Source organism: Electrophorus electricus, chromosome 10, assembly GCF_041902795.1.
Source record: "Electrophorus electricus isolate QZ-2024a chromosome 10, ASM4190279v1, whole genome shotgun sequence".
NCBI classification, from domain to species: Eukaryota; Metazoa; Chordata; class Actinopteri; order Gymnotiformes; family Gymnotidae; genus Electrophorus; species Electrophorus electricus.
In genome coordinates this window covers 2,730,562-2,745,869 of record NC_137506.1, presented here as the reverse complement: position 1 = coordinate 2,745,869, position 15,308 = coordinate 2,730,562, and the positions used below count along the sequence as shown (strand labels likewise).

Genomic DNA, 15,308 nt, shown 5'->3' with positions numbered 1-15,308 from the left:
CAGAGGCACTCACAGATGACCTTTTTGTTCTTCATACATATTAATTTATAGGTACAGTACAGTCACAGGTGTGAAATGAGCAGTATAAAAAAAATAATAATGAACCTGTAACAATGGTCTGTGTAGCAGGAGATCAGATACCAATTAGTGCAGTGGTTTGTACAAATACACAGATCACCAGCATACCAATTCAAAAAGGGTGAATAATATAAATCTAACATTATATACAACAGTGACACAAGTAGGATCTGAAATTTAAAAAAAGACAAGTTACATGCTCTTCATAAAACCGTACACAAAAATATTAGCAATACTTTCTTACACAATAAATTCAACACAGCAAAGTACACCCAAACCTACAACACCAATGTGGTTATTTATCCCAATAAACACAGCAGCCTTTTGACAACAGATTGTCTTCCTAAAGGTCTCTGAAGCAACTGAAATAGCTTCACAGATGTTAATACACACAACAGGAAAAGGGAATATGCTAACGGCGCTAGTGCTAACAGCACTAATGCTAGCAGCGCTAGTGCTAATGGTACTATCAGCGCAGCCAATGGCGCATGCGCAGGGCCCACCATAGACCAGCGCCCTCTCATCATCACGGAGAGTGACGTGAGGAGAGTGTTTAAAAGGGTGAATACCAGGAAGGCGATGGGACCAGACGGTATCTGCGGGAGGGTCCTCAAAGCCTGCGCAGACCAGCTAGCCCCGGTATTCACCGACATCTTCAATCTCTCCCTGACGCTTGGTATCGTCCCGTCTAGCTTCAAGCGATCCACCATCGTCCCCGTCCCGGAGAAACCTCGACCCTCCGACCTCAATGACTACCGCCCTGTTGCCCTCACATCGGTCGTGATGAAGTGCTTTGAAAAGCTATTCAGAGACTTCATCACATCTTCACTGCCAGCCTCCATGGACCCACTGCAGTTTGCATACCGCCACAACCGCTCCACTGACGACGCAATTGCAAATCTGCTCCACACCACACTCACTCACCTGGACGAAGGGAGGGGAAATTATGTTAAAATGCTGTTTGTCGACTACAGTTCAGTATTTAACACCATCATCCCCTCCCTACTCACTACTAAGTTGGAGTATCTAGGACTGCACACATCCCTGTGCAACTGGATCTCCAACTTCCTAACAGACAGACCACAATCAGTACGGGTGGGCAACTGTGCCTCATCCACCCTCACACTCAGCACTGGAGCTCCTCAGGGTTGTGTCCTAAGCCCCCTGCTCTACTCACTGTACACCTACGACTGCACAGCCACTTCCAGCTCCACCATCATTGTCAAGTTTGCTGACGACACCGTTGTCATGGGCCTGATCTCAGAAAATGACGAGGGGGCCCAACCTGGAGGAGATTAAACACCTGGAAAACTGGTGCCAGGAAAATAATCTCCTCCTAAACGTCAGTAAAACAAAGGAGCTGATCGTGGATTACAGCAAGAAGCAGGAGCGGCACTACCAACCTGTGAGGATCAGTGAAACCACGGTGGAGAGAGTAGATAGTTTCAGGTACCTTGGTGTTCACATCTCGCAGGACCTGTCCTGGTCCCGCTATACCAACTCCCTGGCAAAGAAGGCTCGTCAGCGTCTTTACCACCTCAGATGCCTAAGAGACTTCAGACTGCCCTCCAAGGTACTGCGGAACTTCTACACCTGCACTATCAAGAGCATCCTCACGGGGAACATCACAGTCTGGTTTGGGAATAGCACCAAGCAGGACAGACAAGCACTCCAAAGGGTAGTGCGTTCAGCAGAGCGCATCACTCACATGGAACTTCCTGACCTGCAGACCATCTACTACAAGCGGTGCCAGACCAAGGCCAGGAGGATTGTGAAAGACCCCACCCATCCCAACAATAGGCTCTTCTCTCTGTTGAGGTCAGGGATGTGCTTTCGCTCCCTGAAGACCAAGACAGAGAGACTGAAGAGGAGCTTCTTCCCACAGGCCATTCGGGCCCTGAATCAGGGAAACTGATAAACTGTGGGGACCACCACCACCATGTAACATAGCTGTGTGTATATATATATATATATATATATATATATATATATATACATACAATTACCAAGTAACATAAAACATAAAAACTGTAAATATGTTATTCCACAAAATGGATCTGTACATTCTGTACATTGTTTACATATATATACACAACCATATACATTGTACATTGTGTATACAATCATAATATGCATATATTGTACATACATTGTTAATATATTTTTGTACATATATAGAATATATATTTCTCTACGCACCCCTGTTTTCTTTTTCCTCAGTTTGGACAGAGCACTCTCAACCATTTCACTGCGAGTTATACTGTGTATGACTATGTATGTGACAAATCAACCAAACTTGAAATTTGAAACTTGAAACTTATATAAACCTACTGTTAATTTGCTGTCATGCACCATCTGAAACCTTTTATTTCTTTGTTTGTTGTATGATGATTGATTGTTCATACGTATATATCCCAGCACAACCAGCATTATTAAGATGTGACTGTAGCCAGTAGTCAATAGGTGTCATCGCATACTGGATACGCTACTGCATGTACTGGAACCAGAAGGCAGTAAGGTTTGTACTGGGGGGCAGTATACCGTATAAAGTATGTGGTAGGCTATTTCCAACAGCCAATTAGAAACAGCCTTAACACACTTAACATACATAAACACATTTGATCAATACGTCTCTCGTACTTGTAATCATCTCTATTACAAAGCGGTCATTACAGAACTGATAGCAATACTGCTGATCAACAGGTGCGTTCCCGGAGATCGATACCGCAGTCAGGTTATCAGCACTTTAAATCCGATTTTACGGTATTTCGCCGCTCACAGCAAACTAACGCTCCCTAAGCAAAGAGAAACAGAGACCTTCGTATTTTTTGAGCTTTGATGAAGACACCCACTTTTACTACATTTAAAAGTACAAAATACAGTTTAGTTGAACTAGTTTACTTGAATCATTACATTAAACACAACTAGTAATATATTTAAACAGTTTAATGAGCATTGTGCAAAAATGGTTTTTCTATATAATATTTCTCAGAAGTTTATTACAGAGCTGGTCTGCCAGCTAATAGTGAAATGTTGACAGCTAACTAGTGCAGGGTATGGGGAACTGAAGAATGACACTGCCAGTTGAGTGGTGGCCCTTGCCTAACTTACTCTGCTACTAGCCAAGGGCTCCTAGTCTTATGTGGTAGTGAAATAGTTTTGACTTTATGGGATATTTCTGAGAATTAGATGTCCATATTCAATCTTTACAAAATTGGTTTATATTCACCTAAAGGTAGTACTGTTTTAATATGGGTTTATGAAAAAATGGTAAAGTGAAATGTGTGCAAACTTACTCGGCTGATAGGCAAGGACTCCTACTCTTATGTGGTAGTGAAATAGTTTTGACTTTATGGGCAATGTCTTAGAAATAGACAACTGTACTGTCCCCAAGCCCATTAAACACATTAACATTTTATATGGATTTTTGAGAAAATGATACAGTATTATCTGTCCAAACTTGCACTGGTGATGGGCAAAGTCTCCCACTTGAGTGGTAGTAGAACTGTGTTGGCATTATGGGAAAATTCAGAAAAATACATGACCATACTTTCTCTGAATTAAATGGACATGTAAACATCATTACAAATACAAGGACTTCAATATAGATTTATGAAAACTGGTGCAGTAGAATCTTTAAACATTAGAAAATTATTATTATTATTATTATTATTATTATTATTTAATTGCCTGAGTCATGTCTAAAGCTGTTGCAAAAAAAATAAAAATAAAAAGCTATACCACAGATCACAGCAATGACCACAGACAAATGATTATTAATGCACACATGGAGAATAAAGATATTTATTACACAAAGACATGCACACACAATCCTTTAGTGAATCAATTAGTGGTAGCTCAGTGGTTAAGGTACTTGACTTGTAATTGGAAGAATGCTGGTTCAAGCCCCATCACTACCAAGTTGCCACTGGTGGGCCCCTGAGCAAGACCCTTAACCCTCAATTACTCAGGTTGTACTCAGTCATAATTATAAGTTGCTTTGGATAAAAGTGTCAGTTAAATGCTGTAAAAGTGACTCAAACAATTAGTGATATATCGTACCTATAAATAGACCCCAAATTAAAGAACTGGAAACCCAGAGAATGGCGGATGTAGTGCTCAGTCCATCACTGAAAAAGAGGGACTTGAACAGCTCCAGAAAGATTTTTGTTTTTCAGACATTTTTTGTTTTGGGGTTGGGGTAGGGTTTGGTTAGGGGTAGGGGTAGAGTTAGGGGTTGGGGTTAGGGTTTGGTTAGGGGTAGGGGTAGGGGTAGAGGTAGGGTTAGGGGTTAGGTTAGGGTTAGAGGTTAGGGTTAGGGTTAGGGTTAGGGTTAGGGTTGGGGTTAGGGTTAGGGTTAGGGTTAGGATTAGGATTAGGATTAGGGTTGGGGTTAGGGTTGGGGTTAGGGTTAGGGTTAGGGTTAGGATTAGGGTTAGGATTAGGGTTGGGGTTTGGTTAGGGGTCGGGGTAGAGGCAGGGTTAGGGGTAGAGGTAGGGGTAGGGTTGGGTTTTTCCCAACTTTTCAGGAAGGAGTCCCAGTCAGGTGCTGATAGGGGCAACTCAGACTGGAAATGATTCCAGAACCTGGTGATCAAAAGCACATCACATGATTTAATATTACAGCATAATCTATGGCTGGAGAGCTGAATAGTTGCAAACATGGGTAGGAGGTGGTGTGTGTACAGAATTTCAGTGGGTATGAATTCATGTTTCCATACTAAGGACTCAAATCTGATGTTTTCAGCCAGTGAGGTGTGTTTGGAAACTGCTACTGCAGACAAACAGAAGCAATCACATTCTCCTTTGCTGGATGGCACAGAGAATTTGATCCAATCCATGATATCCACAATCAGATCACATAATATGCAAACAGTACAATTTTGCATCCCAAATTTTTAATTGAAAAGCTTTATTTTTAAGTGTCTTTTCTTTGTCTTTCTCCCTCTCTGACAGTGTTGGCAGATTCTGACAACTGACACTGCAAACTCAGATAAGGAACAGACTTGGTTCGCCCGGCGAGGTGTGCCTGCCTAGACAGTAAATCACTGAACTTGGTTTGGGTGCAGTTGGCTGATTGATGAAGAAGGCTGGGTTGTGTATGAGTGTGTTTGTGTGTGCCCAAATGCCTTACTTGTGATGGTAGATGTCTGGCTCACGGCTGATCCTGTTATTAAAGCCGATATACAGGTCGTCCCACAGCAAGCCATTCACAACCACGTGTCTCATCACCCCAATTCTGTTTTGAATCTAAATACATGCGCATGTGCGCACACACACAATTATATAAAAATAAGATGAGTAACATTACCAGATTAGACAGTGTATAGTAAAAATATAATTTATCACATGCTCCAACCACTTAATGTATACATACCCAGTGTTAGCCATATTATTCATAGTTTCCATGGTTAAGATATGTTGCAAAAGTGTAAGGCTCTGATGTTTCCATGGTTACCTCCACATAGAAGTGCTCTCTCTGTGGCCTTACAGATGGGAAGGAAAGGTCCAGAAAGTCGACCAGGTAGTCATAGCCATCATCCCGCGGCTGGAAATCGTCATCTGTCTCAGTGACCTGTTGGGAAGGTATTTACTTATTTTACATCTTATAGAGAAAACTATACAGGAAATAAAAAAACAAAAAACCTATTTGAAGTTTGGCCCAAAGAGGCCAGCTTGCTTCAGCTTTGAACCTTCTGCAGTAGCTCTCATTAAATGATGTATAGTGACCAGTCTATCCCGTTTTAAGGCCCAGTCAGCAGCTACTGCAACTGACTAGGTCCAGGATTGCAAAGACAGAGGCCTCAAGACAATCCATCTAGTCTGTGAACAACGCACCAATACCTAAGCCTGCAGCAGGAGTTAAAAGAACATGGCAACCAGTCTGAGGAAAATGTTTAGATATGCCTGGGCAACATATACATTTGGCTGAATCTGAAGCTGTCAAAGTCTGTTACTGAATTTTGTCTCATAGAATTCCCAGAGTTTTTCCCATGTTATATTTATTGCCTGGTATAAATAAATAAGATACTACAAATGGCTCCTAAACACAGTACAGAAGAAATATGTCACTGTAAAGTTGATGTCACACACACACACACACACACACACACACACACACACACTGCATTAGCGTCTGTGCTCTTAACCAGTCCCTGAGTCATAGTGTCTGTTGAGGACACCGTGTAGGCCGCCTCCCCTTTGTGTAAAACTGTGTACAGCTGTTTGTTCAGGGTAGTGGCCTTTAGGTCTCAGGATATATTTTCCTTTGCCCTGTGACATTAAGGGCAAACAAGAGACAGGTTTGGCTAGATTTTAAAATAAGAGTCTCTGTGCAAACAGAGGGAGTGTAGCACAATGGTTGCTAGATTGAATAGAATCACTGACCAGGAGCACTCTAAGATGAACACTAGTTTTTCCTTCAGTAGAATGAGGTAGCAGGACCATCAGAGCAGTTCCACATTTAAAAAGTGCTGTAAATTTTAGTTACCCGAATGACCAGGTTGTAGTTTTGGAATCCTGCCCAGTTGTAATAAAACTGGATCCAGCTTTTGTGTTCAAAGATTTTGGATGAGATGGCAGCGTTTAGTTCGTCCACATACAAGTCAAAGTCCCAGCTGTCCTTAAAGATCTTTGTGCCACTCGGTGGCTGGGTAATGCAGTCTCTAGATGTATTTGCAGGGTTAGAGGAAACAAATACAGAAAAATTCATTTCTCTCAGTTGGTATCATATCTGACATTACAATATTGTGTAAAATTTGCATAATTGTTCCATATTAAGTTAATTTTCATCAATATTAAAAAACAAACCAACAAAAACAAATTCAATCATTTATACAATGACACTGATAAGGTAATGTTGCTATTGAATAAAGGACTAAAATTAGATATTGTGAAGCTTGGTGTGCTCCAAATAGCAATTTTGTTTATACTTTCATCTTTGCAACATCATTCACAGCTTTGTTATACTACAAAATGGGATGGAAAAGTCATTGGTTTATACAAACTGTGTGCCAATTAACTGCCAAACTGCTATGTGTCTGTTAACACGATAGCACAATTATGTAATAAATGTTACATTTACATCCTGTCACGCTCCCCCATTTCCCTGGCTACCTATCCACGTCCGTGTTTTCCCACCATCATCTGTTTCTATGGTTTCCTGTCTCCTCCCCTTTAGCTCCAGCTGTTCCTCGTTGGTCCTTCGTTAGTGTTTCTGTTGAAACCTTGCTTCTTCGTCCCGTGTTTGCTGGTCATTGTATATCCCCATGGAGCTCTCTGCGTTACCCGCTCTGTCTACGCTGCTTTCCCTGTTCTCGATCCTCATCAGGTGTTCTCTCGTCTGTTATACTTTTTCTCTGCATTCCTGTCTATGTTCCTCTCCTTTTTTCGTGTTCGCTATTGTAGATCTGTTTCCTGTGTGTGTCTTGTTTATTGTTTGTCTAGTTTAAGTAGCCCAGTTCAGTGTGTTCCCCGCTTGTCTTAGTTTTACGCCTCGTCGTTGTTCTCTGTCTTTCCTTAGTGTTTATTTCCTTTGTTGCCTAGTTCTTGCCCTCACCCTGTTAGCCTGTTATTCTTCTGTTTGTTCCTTCGTTCTGTACTGTGTTCTTTCCCTGGTTAGTCTGTTTCTGTTATTAAACTTATTATTCATTTATTCTATCCTATCTGTCTCTGTTCTCATTATGGCTTCCCCAGTTTGTGATTCAGTTCCTTCTCACGTCTGAGGCGTCGTCACTTTGCAAGTGTGTTCGCTCTCCCTCCCAAACGTTACGCAGCCCAATGAAATAGCAAAAATACTTCACTTTTGTTTATGGTACACAATAGTGAATTGCAGTATACATACACGCGCACGTACACACCTGCCGTCTTGGTTTGTTAGAGCAAGGGCCAGGTCAAGCACAGATCCAGGCAAAGGTGTCCATGTGGTGATATGGGGACAAAGATTCTTGATCTTTTCATTCAGGTCTGCTGGGTTGTTCTTAGTATTAATGTTTTTTATGTACCTGTTGGATATAGAGGGGTCTGTTAAATATAGAATGTACTGGGTACTTTACAGTCTCTGCCTGGCAACGACAGTTATATTAGTTACGTTTATAAGCAAGTAATCTTTTGCAAAAATTGCTTTAGTGCTCAAGAATGTTCGATGATTTTATATATATGTGATAGACGGAAAAAATACACTGTTTCCAACTTTAGCGGTAAAAGTATGTCAATACCTGAAATTTCGCAAAAAATGAATTGAAAAATGAATTGCCATTTGCAAGTTTTCCCTCTCATGAGCTCGAAAACACACACACACACAGCTGATGGGGGGACTCGCGGATTGAATGAGAGTGTTTTTCGGTCTCGTTACACTAAAGAAAGGCCGCCACATCCTGCGAGACACTGTATAGAAACAATGCTCGGTTAAAGAACAAACACATTTTGATTCATGTATCCTCCCCCAGTAGTTATCAGTTCTTGAATATCAGTTTGTGAATTTTCAGCCGTAAATAGCTTTCACCGCAGTCTCATTTGGATACAAATAGCCTAATAACACTTTACTGATCCCAAAGGAAATTGCAGATTATGCTAATAAACGGCACATAAGATTAGATCAATGGTATAATAATTGGCCAGTGACCCTTAATTGTTACGAGAAGGTTAAGAAAGCCAAATGTACACAATTTATGACAAACATGAAATGAAAGATGGGGAGATCAACCCCAACTTTTTTTGTGGGCAAACCAAAACTTACACAAACTTAGCAAAAAATTACGTTACCACGCAGATATTGTTTCGCTAAAAGTCAGTTTGACGGACACAAGCTGAGCAGAAAAAAAAGTATTTTCGGGAATTTTCATTTTATCGCTTGCAGTTTAATAAAGATTCGATGAAAACGTAGCTGTTTCGCTACCTGTCGGATGGGTGAGCCTCGGTAAAGTAGCCCGCAAATGGGCAGTAGACTTTGGGCTGCAGTGTCGCCACCAGGTTGGCCGTATAGTGCAGAAGTTCCTTCCTCTCTCTGCTGATAAAGTCGCGCTTCCAGCTCTCTGCAGGAAGTGTGTGGGGATTTTTATTTATTTTTTCTGTCATTATATTTCTAGATTCTTGTCTTTAAGTAACATTGTAGTCGGTCATATTTGACCTTTTCTTGAACCCTATGACCACTAAGCACTTACCACGGTTTGCCTCATAACTCACCAGTGTATTTGTAACGTAAGGAGGCTAAGCAGGATGCGTGGACGAGTTATGTTAAACAAACGCATACATTTATTCACACAGAAACCAAATACGATGCAGCAATGAAGCTATCGTAACATCAAACACAGACAACAGTGCCATAGGGGTTTATATACATACGTAAATGACAAGCAATTACAAACAGGTGTGATATGTGTGGGGTGTGGCCACATGGACGAACATACACACACCCACACAAACACACGGGGAGACACTTAGGAAGAGGGGCCGTGCCGCGACAGTATTTGACTCATAACTCACCAGTGTATTTGCCTTTGTGAAAGGTCATGGGAAATCCTGACGCTCCTCCAGCAAAGTCGCTCATCATCACGTCCACACCATGTGGAAGGCAGCCATTATTTGGACGTCTGCAGTCCACTGTGTTCAGGATTAGGTGTCCTGGGGGCATTCAGCAGATTCATTTCACAAATGCATGTGTGGTGGAAATTTGAATAAACAGCAAGTCAGACGTAATTAAAAGAGTAATTTATTAAAGAAAAAAGAAAAGATGTAGCTACATGAGAGATAATGCCTACAGCAAAAGCTCTAAAGGGGTAGACTGACTCTGCTCCTTATATCTAAACTTCACCCCCAGGGAGGGGTGCTCCGTCATCCTGTTTACCCATTCTCTGCTCCTTATCGCAATGAACATTCTTGCACGTACCAGAACACTCACCAGAACGGACACAGTTTGCAAGATAAGCCTAATTCCTCTTTTACGACACATGCAGGTCACGAAGCAACATTCTAACAGTCGTTTTGTTCACACAACATACAGAGACAGAGTGTGCAGACTAAACTATTCATATAAGATTATATAATGAAAGGATTAACATGAGTATATATGAATCATTACATATGAATCACACGAGAATACATGATCGAATAATATTTTCCATCACAGCATGATATGGAGTTTATGTACAATGAGCGTGAGCGATGCGGCTTTGCCTCCAGCTGCCCTGTAGCTAGTCTCCTCCTCTCCTCACTACACATTACATAGATCCACTAGCCACTATTGTTCTACAAAGACATATAACAATACATTTTGTTGTCTGAGTCACTCTCAGCAGCAGTGTGGTGGAGAGATGTTTGAAGGACAGCAAAGAGATTATATATATCAGAAACAGCTCTAACTCAAAGTAATATTTTGAGTTTTACAGTAGAACAACAGTGTTTCGGTTTTTTGAACTTCTCAAATCACTGAAACCAGTAAACTGTGATGTTTTCTTTCATTGGTCCGTACTATAGGAAGGAAGTTCATATCTTCCGCAACTTGTGAAAAAAATAACTTTTACCAGAAATGTCACAGTGGTGAAACCTAATATCAGAGATTATGGGGAGTTATGAACACCAGGGATGTTGCATACTCAAAGTTATTACATAAAGTAACTAAAATCATCTTTAAAAAAGCAGAATTAGCATTTTTTTAAATGTTAAACACACACACATACACACACACACACACACACGCACACACACACACACACACATACAGACACACACACACACATACACACACACACACACACACACACACACACACACACACACACACACACACACACACACACACCTAAATTTATTTGGTACTAATTATCCACTGCATCAGTTAATATATTTCATAACTAGGTATACACATTATTTGCCCCTTTAATGATTTCAGGTATTAAATGAACTTTGTAGTGTCTTTGAGCAACAAAACTGTTGAGTAGCATAGGCTAAAGTACAGCAACAATATTACCTTTATAATCAACTATTAAGCAGGTGTCTATCTCTGGGTGAACTCCATCCATCAAAATCATAAACCTCAGGTTTTTGTCAACCTTAAGGAAACATAAGGGGACAGAACAGACACTTGGAATGAATGTTTGCACATCAACACTGGTGTCACCCTGCTAAAAACCAAGCCTGAAGCTGCCACTGACAGGGTTGGAATATCTGTACGTCAGACGGTTTAGGAGAAGGTGAGATCAAGTCAGGAACAAACAGAAATTACTGCACTCACAGTGCTTCAGATTAGTCACAAAGATAGCGCACCATCAAAGGTGACAAAGGTATTTATGTTTTTGATGCTCTATTAAGATATTGTTTGAAACCGTTGTTTACATTTTCGGTAGCGTGAGTCACAATGGAGAACAGAAGAGGATTCTTACATTGTGCCAGACTCCGAAGGGGACCACAGAGATGTTAGTTAGGTTCACTCCGCTTCTACCCAGATACCTGTGGCACCAACACAAACATATCTAGATGCCTTGACTCGACTGTCAGCTTCTACCGAATAGAATGGTGGGAATTAAGCCTTACCAGAACACTGGCCGTGAAGTGTCTCCCACGTATATGGGTATGTCTGGCCGTTGCTGGGCAAGGAGCTTCAAGGATGGATAACTGAGAAATTCGAGTGTGTGTAAAAAAGGTTCGAGCAAAACCAGCAGAAGACCCCAGTATCTGGATTTCGTAACAGTTTTCCTTCAAAAGCTCTCATGATGTAAGATTTGTAAGAATGCAATTAACAAGGTTGTGAGACAATTATGAATAATTATATGATCAGCAGTACCGATATTACTTTTAAAATGGTCTTGTTTGTATTCTTGTATGACATAGTATTAGTGTAATTTCACATGAATTTCTCTTTTTTCATCATAACTCCATTAGCATGGTATCTCATTGACTTGTTCAAATGTGGGCATACATTGAATTAAATTACTGGGTAGTTTTATAGCTTGTATGAAAATACTTGAAAACAAAGGCTTTTTTCTAAATGTGTTTCAAGAGTATTTCTAGACTCGGGTGTGATTTTACATTACATGTTCAAAATGGTGCTACAATTTTCAACACCATCACCTGGTTATTGACACCCCCCTTGCTCTGTTACTAATGTGTTACTACCGTGACTGTGCCATTGTTTGTCTTACATTTCAAGTTTTCAGAACACTATGAAGATGACCCACCTTAGGTGGTCCGAGTGTGTGTGGCTGATGTAAACGAGGTCTGCTTGTCTGAGCCTGTCCATGGCGTCTGGGGGTGGCTCGTGCAGAAGCCACCAGCCCCTGGCGAAGGCAGGACCGGTCAGCCATGGGTCAAACATCATCCTCTTGTCTCCAGCCTTTAGTTCCATGCATGCGTGGGTTATGTAGGTCAGCTTTACGCACAGCATGAAAAGATATGGTGGTTTGTTTTGTTATTCAGTTGGGCCTTGCTTCAGAAGCAAACAGAAAACATTTAGCTTCAAATATCAGATGGTGTGGAACAACAGTCACTTACTGACTACATAACACTGAAGCTTAAATATTACCATTAAATAAGCGTGTGGCCTTTCCACATCTGATTAGTTATAATTCATGAAATACTATGATTAACGTTATTCTCTATTAGTTATAATTAAATCAAAGAAACACAAGAAAGTTGTCAACAGTCTCACTGAGGTTGAGATGTAGGTTTTTTTTCTGATACCAGTATGAGTATATCCAGATCCTATTACATAATTTGTTAATTTTCTATGTGGTTCTATATGGAAACTGTTCTGTGTTTGTGCATCATACCGTGACCTCTCCCGGTTGCAGTTGTTGTGCTGGTCTGGAATCTACAGTCCAGGGTTCAGGAGGGACCAGCTCCACCAGCTTCAACCCTCTATCTTCAGACTTTACGACCTCTGCATGCATACACATACATGACAGACTGAAGTAACAGTGTTATTTGAAATATTTTAATGTTAATACTTCTCTAGGATATGTTTATGTGCAGTGGATAGTGTAAAAATATATTAATATTGCTGCTAGTCCTCCTACTACTATTACTACTAATATAATAAGGACATTCCTGACATCAGTAATTTTCTATATTGCAGACTTTGTCCCAATGAGTAATAAACAATATTTAGTAACTTGGAACAGTATATACACATAATTGCTATTTAGAAGATTTTTAAGATAAGATACATCATTTGTTGGGCTTTTGAGGGTGTTGGTGGTGGGAGTCTAACACCGTTTCCTTCTTCAAAAAGCCCTGTAAAGGATGTTGCTATGAATAAAAGCATTTGGCAGTTTACTAAATGTAAATTCAATATACAAGTGCTGGTCAGGCTTCTTTGCCCAAGCCTTTACAAGAGGGCCATTTTCACAGTTTGTCAGGACACAAATGGTATAAAGCTGATTAATGCTACGAAAAGCTGAAGTGGAATCTTGGTGTCAAAGAACTCGCGTATCAGCAGCGGGTGAAATGCTCCACAGCACGAGTTCCCTTGATATTGATGTGAAATTTCGCTGACAAAAGTCTAGTGTGACCACGGCTTTAAGGTGAAGAGGAAATCTTTGTGGTCGGAACTGTGGACCAGAAAGACAGTTTGCAGGAGCACTTCAGGAAAACCAGAGTGAAGACCACAAACTGCGAGAAAATTACTTACTTTGGAAAAAATATAGAACGTGAAAATTCAGTTTTTACGAGGTATGAGACCAGAAGCACAGCTAAAAAGGGTCTAGAATCACCCGTTTCAGAATGAGGCTTTATTAACATACAATATACAGAGGGTGACTCAATTAAACAAAACAAGGAAGAAAAAACAAAACAAAAACAAACCCCCACACACACAATATTCTTAATGACAAGTAAAAATAACTCACAATGCCCATCTCAACCAAGTGAACAACAAAACCGGTAAAATGAAGCCTAAACAATAAAACAAGTTTTAAGTTTGGTTTATTTGTCACATACATAGTCATACACAGTATAACTCGCAGTGAAATGGTTGAGAGTGCTCTGTCCAAACTGAGGAAAAAGAACACAGGGGTGCATAGATGTACAAAAATATATTAACAATGTATGTACAATATATGTATATTATGTTTATATACACAATGTACAAGGTTGTGTGTATCTCTCTCTCTCTCTCTCTCTCTCTCTCTCTCTCTCTCTCTCTCTCTCTCTCTCTCTCTATATATATATATATATATATATATATATATATATATATATATATATATATATATATATATATATATATATATATATTCGTGTACACAATGTACAGAATGTACAGATCCATTTTGTAAAATGACATTTACAGTTTATATGTTTTTATGTTAAATGGTAATTGAATATATGCATACAAATATACATATTACACACACACACATACATAATATATATATATATACACATATATACACACACACACATATACAGTTATGTTACATGGTGGTGGTGGTCCCCACAGTTTATCAGTTTCCCTGATTCAGGGCCCGAATGGCCTGTGGGAAGAAGCTCCTCTTCAGTCTCTGTCTTGGTTTTCAGGGAGCGAAAGCACCTCCCTGACCTCAACAGAGAGAAGAGCCTATTGTTGGGATGGGTGGGGTCCTTCACAATCCTCCTGGCCTTGGTCTGGCACCGCTTGTAGTAGATGGTCTGCAGGTCAGGAAGTTCCGTGTGAGTGATGCGCTCTGCTGAACACACTACCCTTTGGAGTGCTTGTCTGTCCTGCTTGGTGCTATTCCCAAAACAGATTGTGATGTTCCCCGTGAGGATGCTCTCGATAGTGCAGGTGTAGAAGTTCCGCAGTACCTTGGAGGGCAGTCTGAAGTCTCTTAGGTATCTGAGGTGGTAAAGACGCTGACGAGCCTTCTTTGCCGGGGAGTTGGTATGGCGGGACCAGGACAGGTCCTGCGAGATGTGAACACCAAGGTACCTGAAACTATCTACTCTCTCCACCGTGGTTCCACTGATCCTCACAGGTTGGTAGTGCCGCTCCTGCTTCTTGCTGCAATCCACGATCAGCTCCTTTGTTTTACTGACGTTTAGGAGGAGATTATTTTCCTGGCACCAGTTTTCCAGGTGTTTAATCTCCTCCAGGTAGGCCCTCTCGTCATTGTCTGAGATCAGGCCCATGACAACAGTGTCGTCAGCAAACTTGACAATGATGGTGGAGCTGGAAGTGGCTGTGCAGTCGTAGGTGTGCAGTGAGTAGAGCAGGGGGCTTAGGACACAACCCTGAGGAGCTCCAGTGCTGAGGGTGA

General features: G+C 40.8%; 1 protein-coding gene across 1 annotated transcript in view; it reads right to left on the bottom strand.

Annotated features, from left to right (window-relative positions):
* Positions 1-3,866: 3,866 nt before the first annotated feature.
* LOC118242353 (cytidine monophosphate-N-acetylneuraminic acid hydroxylase-like) overlaps positions 3,867-15,308 on the bottom strand; it is a 19,159-nt gene continuing 7,717 nt past the window's right edge. The window contains exons 4-15 of the mRNA XM_035532947.2: positions 12,843-12,952; positions 12,252-12,442; positions 11,608-11,688; positions 11,457-11,523; positions 11,045-11,126; positions 9,562-9,699; positions 8,975-9,110; positions 7,938-8,081; positions 6,569-6,743; positions 5,537-5,653; positions 5,213-5,328; positions 3,867-4,665 (exon numbers count right to left, since the gene is read on the bottom strand). Coding sequence (XP_035388840.2) covers positions 4,206-4,665; positions 5,213-5,328; positions 5,537-5,653; positions 6,569-6,743; positions 7,938-8,081; positions 8,975-9,110; positions 9,562-9,699; positions 11,045-11,126; positions 11,457-11,523; positions 11,608-11,688; positions 12,252-12,442; positions 12,843-12,952 — 1,817 coding nt within the window. The 3' untranslated portion in view covers positions 3,867-4,205. The remainder of the gene's footprint in view (positions 4,666-5,212; positions 5,329-5,536; positions 5,654-6,568; positions 6,744-7,937; positions 8,082-8,974; positions 9,111-9,561; positions 9,700-11,044; positions 11,127-11,456; positions 11,524-11,607; positions 11,689-12,251; positions 12,443-12,842; positions 12,953-15,308) is intronic.